Source organism: Falco punctatus (genome assembly GCF_963210335.1).
Source record: "Falco punctatus genome assembly, chromosome: 13".
Classification (NCBI taxonomy): Eukaryota; Metazoa; Chordata; class Aves; order Falconiformes; family Falconidae; genus Falco; species Falco punctatus.
The window spans coordinates 23,458,395-23,472,289 of record NC_137593.1 but is presented as its reverse complement, the minus strand read 5'-3'; the positions used below and the strand labels follow the sequence as shown (position 1 = coordinate 23,472,289).

General features: G+C 44.1%; 1 protein-coding gene across 6 annotated transcripts in view; it reads right to left on the bottom strand.

Annotated features, from left to right (window-relative positions):
• PER2 (period circadian regulator 2) overlaps window positions 1–13,322 on the bottom strand; it is a 51,424-nt gene extending 38,102 nt beyond the window's left edge. For 2 of the 6 annotated variants that reach the window (XM_080409484.1, XM_080409485.1), the window contains exons 1-3: window positions 13,065–13,321; window positions 5,312–5,368; window positions 1,943–4,270 (exon numbers count right to left, since the gene is read on the bottom strand). Coding sequence is in view for 2 of the 6 variants with exons in the window: in XM_080409487.1 (XP_080265613.1) it covers window positions 1,943–2,042 (100 nt within the window). In the remaining 4 variants the exon portion in view is untranslated. Of the gene's footprint in view, window positions 1–1,942; window positions 4,271–5,311; window positions 5,369–13,064 lie in introns of all 6 variants that reach the window. The other 4 variants (XM_080409487.1, XM_080409486.1, XM_080409488.1 and 1 more) reach the window with 4 other exon arrangements.
• Between the last annotated feature and the right edge of the window lie 573 nt (window positions 13,323–13,895).

Genomic DNA, 13,895 nt, shown 5'->3' with positions numbered 1-13,895 from the left:
TTGATTTTCAAGGCAACTGGCTCACAAAAGCCATTCTGCTCTTCTAGACAGAGCAAGCCTCCCAAAGTCACTCTGGCAAAGACCAGAAACCTTTAAGATCCTGATGCAGTGTAAGAAAAAGGTGACGTATTTCCACTGAGCATGAAGGACAAAAGTAGGCATTAATATGCCGGGTTAGATACGCAGAAAATGTCTTCTGGTTATTCATTAGCTACAGCAGCTCCTTTATCCTGCCATAAGACAATGGAACTTTAATTCCTAAATGCCTGAACTTCAGCATCCCCAGAAAAAACACACCAAAATATGTATGGACAAACTTTTGAAGAACTAACAGGTTTATGCTTTTGAAAAACCCTCTTAAGAAGGACTTAGAATACCAAGGAGGCAAATTTCTTTTGAAATTACAGTATTTAAACTCAAAAATCTTATTTCATCAGAGATCTGGTTACATTCAGAAAACAGATTTCTCCAGATTTCATACAAAAAAAAATATGCCTGGTATTGGCATTTAAAGAATGAAAAACTAATCCAGAGTGAAAATTACCTAGTTCAATAACTGAATAACAGGTGAACATCTGAAGATTTAAGTCTAAATCTGCAACTAATATGAACTTAATAATATTCCCAAATTAAGCAAGAGGCACACCACAGTTTATGACTCTAGACAGGTGAATATTTGGGGACTCTTAACTGTACTAGCATGAATAGGAGCCACTCCTAAGGGTCAGGATTCAATTTTACTAAAGATCTTATGAACAATAAGACTTTCCACATGTCCTCTGGATGGTTGCTTTGCAAAATGGTAGAAGTTTTCTCATTTGTATGACAAACAACTAGCAGGGGTTTAATCATATCATGCAATTTCAGAGAAACTGAAAATTAACATCTACAATGAATGTACTCTCCCTGTGCAATTAGACAATAATTAAATGCTTGGTAGTAGCAAAACATTAGGAAAAAAATGTGGAAAAACAAACAATAACCCAAGAAGTGACTTGTCTAACTGCACAACTTCACCAGCAATAACAGAGAGCTTTGCTTTGTGGCAGGAGATGGAACAATTAACAGAGTACCTTCGCTAGGACATGTTTGGGGGGTGGGGGTGGGGACTGTGGCAGTATTCCCAGACTTCAGTTTAAGGGGGAGAAAAAAAAAAAAAAAAACAACAACGCACCACAAAAGATGCTTAATTTCCTGCAAGACTTTTTGGATGAAAAAAGAAAGGTTTTTTAATAGAGTCCTCATCTCACTGCAAATCATCATAAACAGGTTTTGTTCTTTTTCTTAACAAGGAATGAGGTATAACTCAGTTTTCTATTTATAACAATAACACCTAGAATATCACCAGTGCTTCCATAAAATGTGAATTTTGCAGCACTGATTTCACAATTTTTGATAAGAATTTACCATTCAGTTCAATCCTGAACACAGGATTCTTATTTAAGTAAAAGTTAGCCATATCTTTATAATGGTGATCCTAATTAACCACTGCTTACAGCTGCCACTTTACAAGAGGAACTGATCAAAACATAGCCCTGGTCCAGAGCCATCCAAGCACCATCCTGAATTTACAGCAGACCTATACAGGAAGAGGTCAGCATAAGCACCAGGCCAGGGCCATTGCATCCATAAGTCAGGATACTTCCAACCAGATTGTTACCTCAGTAAGAAAAAAAAACCAACAACACAAAAAAAACACACAAACAAAAACCAAACCTGAATTATAAAATAAGTACGGTTTTAGACTAAAAATGTTTTACCTTTAAATCAGGTAACTCCCAGTTTATACCCAAAAAATAGTTCTGAATTTGTATATATGACTGAAACCACAGTTCTAAGATAAACACAGAACAATCTATTTTCTACATAAGCTCTAGGAGGGGGCAGGAGGGAAAGCACCTTTCTACTAACGTGAATTTTAACAGTTATGCATGTTTCTTACCTGTTTTTTCTATGAAAAGTTGGTTAAAGTGTTTATCAAGCTCCCTCCCAGCTAGCATCAAAAGCATGAAGTCTCTAGGTCCAGAGTCTCCCACATGCATTTAATTCTTGTCTCATCCTCTTCCACTGGAAATCTTTGACCATTACAGAGTCCGGACACCTCTACAACTATAAAATATAAAAGAAATACCTGGGCCCCCCAACAGTGTCCTCTTCAAACAGATACCAGAGAGATGCTCAGAGTTATGCCATGCCTATGCAGATAAATGTTGGTTAAACATGAAACTGTCAGCCAGCAGAAGAATCAGATACAAGTCTACATTTTAAACACTTTTGTTCTAAAATAAGGTCTTACAGAGCTTTAAAATAACAGAATCTTCTACACCAGAAAAAAAATAACCCTTCCGATTCACTGTCGGTATGGTATCGTGCTGTGTACATGTGTAGTATGTACATAGTCTGCATGGGTTGACACAGCCACCAAGAATGAAGGGCCAACCTCTCCAGTAGATAATAGAGCAAAATGCCTCATGTGGTCAATAGGAGCTCCAAGTGCTTAAGAAGTTTCATTAGAACACCATTTTAACACCTGATCTAAACTCATCTACATAGCTGTAGGCTTGGTACGAGCATTAAAGAGTTTACTAGGCAGTTACAAAGTTTAAATTCACAGAAAGTTGAGGTCCCAAGGGACCTCTGCAAGTCATCTTGTCCAACGCCCTGTTCAGGCAGGGTCACTGAGCAAGAGCAGCCTGCCCAGGATCACCTCCAGATGACTTCTGAATACCTCCAAGGATGGAGGTTCCACAGCCTCTCTGGGTAACCTGTGCTAATGCTCAGTCACCTTCACAGTTTAAAAAAAAGTGACTACATTTAGAAGTCTGTACTAGCAATGTCCATCAACATTATCATTCTTCCTAATAAACTTTCCCAAGAAAGACACTGGGAACTTCAACAGGAGAAAGAAAATCTGAAACCTATTTTATTAAGTCTAGGAAACTAAGTCTGTTGGTACATGCCACTGACATGTAACACAAAGAAACAGTAGAACAAAAGCCAGAAGATCAACATTTGTGTGGCAAACAATTATGTCAGTTTAAATGCTTCATTTGAATAGGCAGAAGGAATGTTTGGAACAAAAATGTCTGGAACAGTGTTCAAATCCCAAGCTAACCATTTTGGAAGACAGCCCATGTTAACATGCCTTAATTTAAAATGCTGCACGTCTACCAACTGTTAAAAGTACATTTGTGTTGGCCAGACCTAAGGAAGAATTTATTCACAACATTCCGTTCTGTGTAACGTTGCAGAGCTGCTACAAGTTCTACAAGTCTCAGATTATGATAAAAATCTGTGTACATAGAGGCAAAACATTTAAAGAACCAATCTTTATCATAAATCGATAAAACAGGATTTAAATTATAAGCTCTCTATCTCCGACCACAAGAGCTGTTAGAAATTGCCATATCTGGAGCTATTTGCAGATTTCAGTTTTGAGCTTAGACACTGAAAATGTGGAATGTCTTTCAACACTAGTTAAATCCTGATTTAAAGACAGCTCTTCCAATTCCCTTACACTACATCATCTCCCTGTAGTCTATATTTCCTCAATAGTGTAAAGTTTCTGCCTTCGCTAATCAAGATCTACAAGTAATTAGCCACAACGTCTTGCCTGACTATTTATGAAGTGGCACAGCACTTCTGTAGTTTGATGACCTCCATCATGACATTTTCATAGGTGAAAAAAGTTTTAACAGAGTCTAGGTTTGAAGAGGATATTTGCAGGAGCAGTATGTACCATTTTAATTGGGTGTTACATTGGCTTCACCTACTTATGCATTTTGGAAAACATTAAGAAAAAAAACAGTCCTTGCAAACTACTTAAAATTCTCATAAGCCTTTCTACATTTTAACTGAAAGCTAACCCAAATCTACTACAAAAGGATTTTTATCTGAAACTAAATACAAGTCCTTCAAACCAGGTATTTTATCAGTTTGATTAGAGTCAGTTAAATCTAATCTTCTGGTTTTCTATTAGTTATCAGAGGAAACTTACAGGTGACTGAGTGTGCCCAAATGCCAAAGAACCAGAAGAATTTATTCATGTATGGCATCTCAAGAAGGTCTTTTCCACAAAAGGAAGTTTAATTTCATCAGTATACAAAGAATATAGAGCTCGTAACAACATTTCCTTTGATATTGAAATATATCTATTCTAAGCATTGAAGACTTCAAATATTAGAAAAGAATAAATAAGGTGCTTTAGGGAACACACCTGTGTAACAGGAGCCCAACCAAGTTCATTTTCTGTAGAGAACTGAAGTCACACCTACACCATTGAAAAGAGAATGTTGTCAGCTTTAACAACCTATTCAGGTCACATTTTGTAGCTTTAGAAACACAGTATGGGTTTTTTCCCCCCCAGTCATTTAGACTAATCAGACAGTACAGTATTAACCCTCAAAATCTCAGTCAGAATTTCATCTTTGTTGCAGTATTACAGTACTGTCCAGAACTGCTATGCTTTCCTTTCCTTTCTTGGGCCAATGTTGTCCCATCATCAGATCACATACGTAACAAAATCTATTTAATAGGTTTTCTTTGCATCACAGATTATTTGCCTCCACTGATCTCCTTTAAGCTCTCAGCTGTTTCCTTTTTTTGCTCCAATAACCATCAACTTCTCTTCCTTTTCAAAATATGTCCATAATTCTGACTATCTATTCTGCTTTCTTAATCCACCACACATCCCACCTGAGTTGTAGTGAGCTTTTTCTTTGTCAGCTTCTCACACATCACACAAACATGCATAAGTCAGTATCTCTGATGCCGTGTCCAACTTCTCAGAGACTAGAATAGTATCAGCCTGTTAGAAAGTAGAGCACAACTGACCAAAAAATACCGTTGGACCTATGACCTGCTTTCTAAATCAAACCTTAGAAGCATAACATTTTCCTTTCTCTCCTGAGCTATCATCCTGATTATCTAACACCAGCTACTTTGTTTTCTGGACCCCAAAATTTTCACCATCATTCAAATTTCTGATGACACCTGCAAGAGCAATCAAAAGACGGGAAGGTATTAAAAACTTCTGCACAGCAAGCAATGCAGATGTAGCACTTGATACTGGATGCTACACTAAATTTGTTTCCTGAAGATTTAGATTTAGCAGAACTTCCATGTGCTTCCATGAGATGTACAACAGGTCATTACAAATTTAATGCTCTGAACATATTTTATTTTTCATCACTCTGATGTTACAGCTCAAAGGAAGCATACAAAGTAAAAACAACAAAAAAAACAGTTCAGACTCACTGAGAAAGAACCGACACTATAAATCACTTTCTTGGGGACAGCATCAGACACTCACCTTAATGAAGGTACTAATCGTTATCTTTCCAATTCTGAAAGTGTCATCAATATATTCCTATTAAAAAAAAAAAAAACACACCAAGTTTTATAAGACAAAAATTTATGAAACATAAATCAAGTCCATCTAACAATGCAATACAAGTCTCATCTTGTAAAATGCAGATGAAGAACAGTTATAAATACTACAAATACAAAATGGGAGGAAATGCAAGAATTCTTACTGATTAAAAACATTACTTCTAAATTGGTTCCTTGAGCAATGCACAGAATAACTAACTGTTCACTGAATTCTGTTCCTTTTATAAACATGACACCCCCCAAAATTCCATCTCCATGATCTTCATTTATTGTTAGAACATTTAGATAATACCAAGATGAACACAGTATTTCAAAATCAACCACTCACTCATCTGAACACATCCAAGCAGAAGAATGAGTATTATCTAGCACAAAATTTGAGATCACATGTTTGAATTGAAGTTATGTTTCTTTTTCCACAGATTACAATCTTAAAACATTTCACCACCAAAACACAAATTCCAAATTAGCCTTAGGAGATGAAAAAACTCTCCAGACAGCTAAGTCAACTGAGTGAAAGTACTGACATAATGACCAAGACTAGTTTCATATTCCAAAATACAAGTATGCACTCTTAAAGCAAAAGGTGTTTGCAGCTTACTGAAACTTATGCTTCTTTCATCTGTTTAAAGAAGAAAAAGAAAAGAAAAAAAAAAATCACAGAAAGAAGCTTCCTTAGCTATGTCCCAGAGGGCCAAACAGGAAAAAATAAATCCCTCGGTCCTCAAGTGATGATTCCTAAATGGACCTAAGCTTATGTCACCAGTCACTTCTATAAGCAGCCATGGCACCGCTATGATTTAATTTCCGGTTTTAGATTGGTTTTGTTGTTTTTAAAGCAGCTTATTCTCCCTGTGGAGTAACTAATAGCTGTAAGTTAGCCCGAGGTAACAGGACAAAGTCAACTCAGTTTTACTATGAATAGCACAGTACCAACACATGGTTGAACTTAACCTCACTTCGTGGAGGGTCAGTCTCACCTGTGCTGTGCTCACCAACCTGGGCTAGCTCTTGATTCATCATTTGCTTTCCTGTAACCATAAGAAGCCACGTACTAGTGTAACCTCTTACCACACCACCACCACAAAAAAAGCAGTCAGAGCCACCCCTCCATTATCTGGCAGGAATTGTTCTCTTTTCTGCCAGATTAGAAGCACTTATTTTACCCTTTCATGTATATTATTCCTTGTTCTGCTAAGCCCACCACCTGGGCTCACATCTCCACAGTGGATGTGGACTGATCACCCCCAGGAGCCAAGAGAAACTGTCTCTCTCAAGTTTATTCCTTCACCTTGAATAATAAGCCATGGTCCAGAGCTAAGTTTAATTGCCAGCAGGCTGGGTACTTGCCATAGAGGAAAAAAAACACCCCTGACAGACAAGATTATTACAGCCTGTGCCAAAACATCTTGTGAAGAAACTAAACACTGTCTCCTTTATCTGCCCCATGAAAACTTCTAGATGTACTTCCTTCCAGTCTTACAACAGGTACCTTCCTAAACGTGAACTAAAATTCTTTGTATTAAGTGTGAATTTAAAAAGACATTTGATTGTAAACTGAAAACACTATTCTCCTCTTAAGTGGAACTGGAGAAATTACTGAGCAGGAGATCAGTAGTCAGAACTCTTTAATATTTGCATATGCGAACTCCTGTCCTTTTAAATAACAAAAAGGATACATTTGAGGAAGTGTCACAAAAAGGAGGGAAAAAATATCCCACCATGCAGTCACATATTTGACCTTTATTATATGTGAAACTAGATCTAAAATATCTACAACATTGCATTTCAACTTTAATATTTGTTGATATCTCCATTAAAGAGTATATTTGCAAACCTACTGTTCCCCTCCCTTAAAAAAGGGGCAGAATTTCACCATGGGGTATTACATTTACCAAAGTTCCATGCTAATGCTGCTCTTTAGACATCGCTGCAGTTCATACCCAGTTAACGATTTCAGTCAGAATGAAAGTCCCATTCTGGAAGGCTCTATGCCAAGTTAATTCTCTGACTATTACTAATACAGCCCCACTGCATTCAGTAATACACTCCACAAAGTGTGGCAACCTAACAAACACAGCGTACTTGCCCTGTGAATTGGCTATATTAGTACTCAAATAAGAGCTGAAGTCACAAGAGGAACCCATGGTAGAGATGTAATTAAAATCAAAGAAGCGCTTTCTATAGTGAAGATCTTTGTACAATTAAAGAAACTAAGTAGCAGAAACATAAAAGCACATGTAATAAGGTCAAGCACAAAAAGCATACTAAGATACAAAAGCTGCAAGGAATAAGGAGCACAGGAAGCAAGGTCAACAAAAGGAGAAGTACTGGACATCCTCACCACTTCATCTTGTCTCCCTAAGCTTCAATTATGAAAAATTACATGTGTTAATTAACAGTGAAGTGCCTCTGTTTTAGGACAGGATGCTTGAAAGCCAGTACAGCTTTGGTTCTACTTTCAAAAAGCCAGTTCTACTTTTAAAAGCCATCTAGGTAAGGAAACATCTAACAATTATATCTATAGGAAAAAATCAAGCATTAAGAATTACTATAGTACACTCAAAACAGCTGGAAGCCAAACCCCAAAGTGTTTCCCAGAGATTTTGATGTTCAAAAGAGCACTCTCTCCCACTATCACATCTATTCAGGATGAACATCAGTACGGCTTGCACTGAATTTCTGCAGCCTGCTCACATAATTCTCAGAATAACCTTCTACTCTTGCCCCAAGAAACACATTCCCTGTGTATTTCAGTTCACTTTGTCACGTAAGCAGCACGCTGAGTCTCTACCCCTTCAGCACCCCCAATAAAATTTTGCTTTCTATTGGGAGAAAATGAAGGGGGCAGGGGGATCATACTCCACAATTACGTATCTCGAGGATGATACGTTTAGCCTCACTTTTTACTGTGTCCTACCAGCAAAGATGTCTAAATCAGACTACCAAAAAAAAGTCAGTGAAATCAGAAGGCTCCTCTAGGACCACCAGACAGTACTTCAGCCACAGCTGAAAACACCTGTACAAAATCTTTTCTTGACCTTACAATAGCTTTCACACACACAAAAATTTCTCACGTATGTGGATAAGCAAGGAAAAGCACACTCTTCAAAACCACTGCCTGTGCAACTCGCATGAAACTTAGGCCCTGCAGGACTGTAGCAGCATAATCTTCAAGGCCAGAGAACCAAGTAACAGGACTCTACTGGACTTCATACAGGTCCAGTGCAGGCATTCAGACATAAAGACCCTGTCTACACATAAAGGGTAACTTCAGAAATACAAAATAGAAGCACAGAAGCCTGATCTGCCCATGTTCCAGCCCTGCTGGCAGGCAGAGTACAAGCAGGCTGCACGAGCATGCCTGGTGATCTACTAAGCCACTTACTAGAGTGCCAGATCACTGTGCATATGCTCAGGCATGTGGATTCCCATGTGTTCGGGGCTTTCCTACTACATATGGCTGCTAGCTCACTGTCAGCCTGAACAGAACGTGCTCTAAAGAGCAGCTTCAGAGCCTCTCCGTAGCCTTTGCAGACATCCCCAAACCATCTGACCCTTCCTCATTTTGGTCTTCTCTGCAATATTATTTTGCAAAAGTGGCCTGGGGCCACAAGAAATCTCAGCAACAGATCACAAAACCATTAGCCCATGAAGTGTGTTTTTGAATGCTGCCTCCTCTTTTCCCATGCCCTTTAAACATATTTCACAGAAGGAAATATGTCACCTGTAGCTAAAAAAGAAACAACCCCCAAAAAACTCTTCTAAAACATCAGAAGGCGAGGTCATTCTTTACTAACCAACAACTAGCAAGCAGAAGTTTTACCTTACTACAGCAACACATGAAACATTAACAGCCTAGCCCATGACTACAGCAGTGGTTAAGTTTAAGGCAGCAGTTAAAGCAGGAGGGGACAGACTCCTTTTGCACAGTACACAAAACATCAGTGGTATTACTTTCAAGACCAACATTTTCTGCATCCAACTTCATGTGTACCCAAAAGTGCAAGTTGAAGCCCTTCAGAGTAATAAAACTAAATCACAAATAATAATACAGATATTGAGCCATTTGCTGTTCTGTGCTTGACAAGCTAGGTTAACATAATAAATATTCAAGCAGTTTAAAAACTTGCACAACAGGGATATAACTAGATGCAGAAAGTATGAATGCAGCAAGACAACCCTGCTAAAAATTGCTGTAACCCACCATCCTCATAGAGGAATTTTAGGCCATGCAACCAAAACCGGACACAAAAATTCCTTTTCAGAAACACCTGATCACCTAGTAATTATGATGTGGTAACATTATAATACAGTGTCTACAGGACATTCATGCCAAATATTACACAACGCCTTACTAAGAACTCGATGTTCCCTTTTAACATAGGCCAGCCATAGCAACCCTACATAAAACACTACAGTTGATCTAGGCTAGTGATAATTTACTTGTTCTACTGGCTATTAGCACTCTACTTGCTTTTAAACCACACCAATTGTACCTCATCCCACAGTCACTTGCTCATGAGCAACTTTAAGGGGTTAAAAAAAGCTTTTCTTAAAGAAAGCCATAAAACACGTTTTAATATTGTAAAGATGTTAGAGAAATACAGATGAGGCAAGACCCCAGGAAAAAGAAAATTGGTTTATCAGTCTATCTAAACCAAACACTTCCTGGTCATAATAAAGTCTGAGATAGAAGGAAAATCCGTAACTTTACTTCCAATCAGTTTCCACTTTTCTCTCTATTCCCATACTATGGCTAAACACCATCAAAATCTCAGTTTATGTGAAAAACACGATTCTTCACAGGGTGATTCTTCCAGGGACAGGCTCAAGTAAGTTTACTTGATAAACTAAGTCATTCCATATTTTAATCTTATGACCAGCGGGCAGAGGGAAGCAAGAGTGAAGTAGGGTATTACGCCAAGAGCTGCCACAATATGCTCTCTTTAAAACCTCTGTACGGAAATCTAAAAGGAGCAAGAGTAAACTGTATAAATTAAGATTACTTGGATTTTCACAGATAACATTCATGTGTTAAGACAAGTATAGGAAGCCTACAACAAGTCCTACCAACTAACAAATACACAAAAAGCCCACCGAAACCATGTAGTCTCTGGATCATAAACGAAACCAGAAAGTGCAAGAAAGCCACAATCCTGCTTTCCATACCTTTACCTTCTGGACTAGATCAAGTCAAACTACGTTTCTTCACAGCACAGGACAGGCCACGCTGCTTCACTGCACAGTGTTGTACACTTATACCAACTACCCAACTAAAGCATTCTCCTTTCTACCTTGACATAAACAACTGAAACAGACAAAAATCTATCAAAACTGAAGGATATTACTTTTTTTCTTCTACTCTAGGCCAAAAGCCCTCTCTTTCCCTCAGGCCTTACTAGAGAGGTAGGCAAAAACCCTCCACAGTCCAGAATAAGGACTCTACACTTCAGAACAGTGTCCTAATCACAAGGCTAACAGCAAGCCTTGGATGAAGCAAGGACATGGTCCACTTCTCCACTGAAACTTCCTCACTTCACAGAAATAATGCAAGTTTCAGCAAGAAGGAGCAAAAAGAAAGATCACAAGAACATGCAAACACACACAAGCATAAGCAAGAAGGGTGAAGTTACAGCACAACGATGCGGGCGCTCTCCCTAACGTGAATCAAATTCTAGGCCCTGCTCCCAGATTTTGTATTTAAGAGCCACTGTGTAAAGCGCAAACACAACACAGTGCCCAAGGCTGAGAAGATCAAGGACACACACAGACACTGAGGCACCCTAGAAGGTATGAGAAGTTTAAGTTGCATGAAGTTCAATGCCCCAAAACTAACTAATATACAATAGGATCTGTTTGCGGAATGGGGCCACACCATTGAGGCCTTAGCTGTCACCTTGACATCCTTAAGTTTTACCAACAACCCTGCATTATCAAAACCAACCATTCGCATTCAAGTAGATATTCCTCTCTGCCATCATTGAGATTAATGTAGATTTTACTGTAAAAACCACCAAAAGGCAACTCTCCAAAACATAGCTGCAGTTTTGAAAAATGTTAACTGACATTAACTGCTACCAGCATACAAATTCTGTGGTTAAAACAATACTGACAACTTGAAACAGTTTCTCACTATACTAAATCAGGGTTTTTTTACTCTACTTTTGACTTGACCAGACAATCTTACCATTAGAATCATTACAGAATTTCCACCTTTCCCCCTTGTAAATATATAAGCTGCAGCTATTCAGTCTCTGACGTACAAGACTGTAAACCTCGGAGTCTTACATTTCGAAAAGACAAGAGACATCTCACAGCCTAAAATCATAAACCAACATGAAGGCATATGCACAATCTCAAAGCTAGTTACTGTTTTACTGGAATACAATTTCAAAGTGCTTCAATTTCCAAGTACCAGAGGCCTCACGCTAGCCTCACCGGGGGCTTTTTGAGCTCCCGCGGTACCCAAGAAATGCCATATCCTGCCCTAACCTATTACAAAACGTCGCGAAGTGTCAGCTTCACTGTTACCATACTGCTCACTTATTTGCATGAAACTGTACTTACATAAAGTGTTTTGTAATCACGCATGTAATAGCACACTACTAATGTCAACAGCAGCACAACCACACGGTCTCAAGGAACAAAGTGTCCTTGCAACTACAGGCAAGGCAAAAAAAAAGAAATCCAAGGCACCTGTTGCCCGCTCTACCTGTAGCGCTCACAGCCAGCAGCGAGCTGAGGCTGTTACTTGGTGCCACGCCGCCCCGCACGTGAGAAAAGCCACCCTCCAGCCGCGGACAGCGCGGTCCCCTCGGAGGGGGCGGCGGCCCATGCGCAGCGGGCGGGCTGCCCGCGCTGCTCCGCGCTCCCGCCGGGCCCCGCCGCTGACCTTTGGCACAGACGCGGCCGCAGCCCGCGCCCCGCAACCGCCAGGGCCGCCCGAGCGGAGCCCCGCGGGCCCGGCCCCGCCGCCCCCGGGCCCCCACCGGCCGCGGGGCGGGGAAGCGGTGGCCGCCCCACCGCGCTCCCGCCCCGGCCCGGCCCGCGGGGGCACTGCCGCCCCGCGCTGAGCGGGGACCCGCCGCCTCGGCTCCGCACGGCTGGGGGGACGCGGGACAGCACCCCTCGGAGCCCCCAGCTCCCGCCCCGGCCTCGGCTGCGGGACGGGGGGTGCGTGTGCCCCCACCACCCCCGGACGCCCCCTCGAGCTCCGAGGCGGGCGGGAGCCGTACCACACGCGCCCCCGGAGCCCCCCGCCCCGCTCCGACCAGCGAGTCCGAGCCGCCGGCGCCCCCTTCCCCCGCTACGGTCCGAGATGGGGGTGGGGGGGAGTGGGGGAGGCGTGTCACGGCCACCCCCTCCCCGGTTTGAAGGGAACCCCCCCCGCCCCCCTGCCCAGCGGGGGCAGAGGGCCGGACCCCCGCAGTGCCGCCCGCCCCACCGGCGGCCCCGTCCCGTCTCCCCGGCAACGGGAGAGCCCCGGCGCGCGGGGGTTACGTAACCTCGGCCCAGCGGGCGGGGGAGGAGGGGGAGGGGGAGGACGAGGAGCCCCCCTGCCCCCCGCGGCCGCCGCTCGCCGCCCCGCGCCATCCCCGCCGGGGCGCTCGCGGAGCCCCCCCCCAGCCCCGGCCGGCGGCGGGGAGAGCGCCCGGCGGAGCCCCACTCACCGCGCGCACCGCGTCCGCCCAGCCCGGCGCAGCCCGGCACCGACTTCATACAGGCAGAAACGTGACTGAGCCCGGAGCGCCCGCCCCGCCCGCACGGCCATTGGCCGCGGCCGCGTGACGCCGGCGGGGGACGGGGGCGGGGGCGGGGCGCGCGCGTCCCCCATTGGCGGCGCCGGACGCCGCTCATTTTACATAAGCCTCACGTGTGGCACCATGTTTCCACCGGCAGCCACGATCGCCTCCGAGCCTGCCCCGCCGGCCCGGCCCGCCCCTCCCCCGCCCCACCGCCGATGCGGCCGCGGCCGCGCGCGGCCACCGGAGCGCTCACCGCCGGCCCCGCCGCCCGCCGCCCCGCTGCCCCTCCGCCGCCGGGCCGGGAGGGCAGAGGTTACATCACGCCTGAGGGAAGCGGCTCCCGCCCCTCCCCCTCGGAGCCGCCCGTGACGTCAGCGCGCGCCCGCCCGCTGGCTCGGCGCGCGGGTGAGCGTTGGCGGCCGGCCGCGCGCCCCGCCCCGCCCCGCCTCAGCTGGCAAGCCAGCGCGCGCGCGGCCCGGGCGCCAACGGCTCGGGGCGCGCGCTCGGCCCCGCTGAGGGGAGCGAGGGCCGGGCGGGGCGCGTGGCCCGTGGCCGCGGTGAGGGGCGGCCGCCCCCGCCGGCAGGAAAAGGCCGCTCGGGCAGAGGCTCTTGCGCGGCCTGAGCGCCGCCACCGGCGGGTGGGGCCCGGAGCGCGGCAAAGGGGAAATGGGGCAGCCCCGCGCCCCCGGTGAGGGGCCATCGACGCGCTGGCGGTGGCGCGGGGGCCGCAGCTGGGCCCGCCGGAGCCTGCCGTGC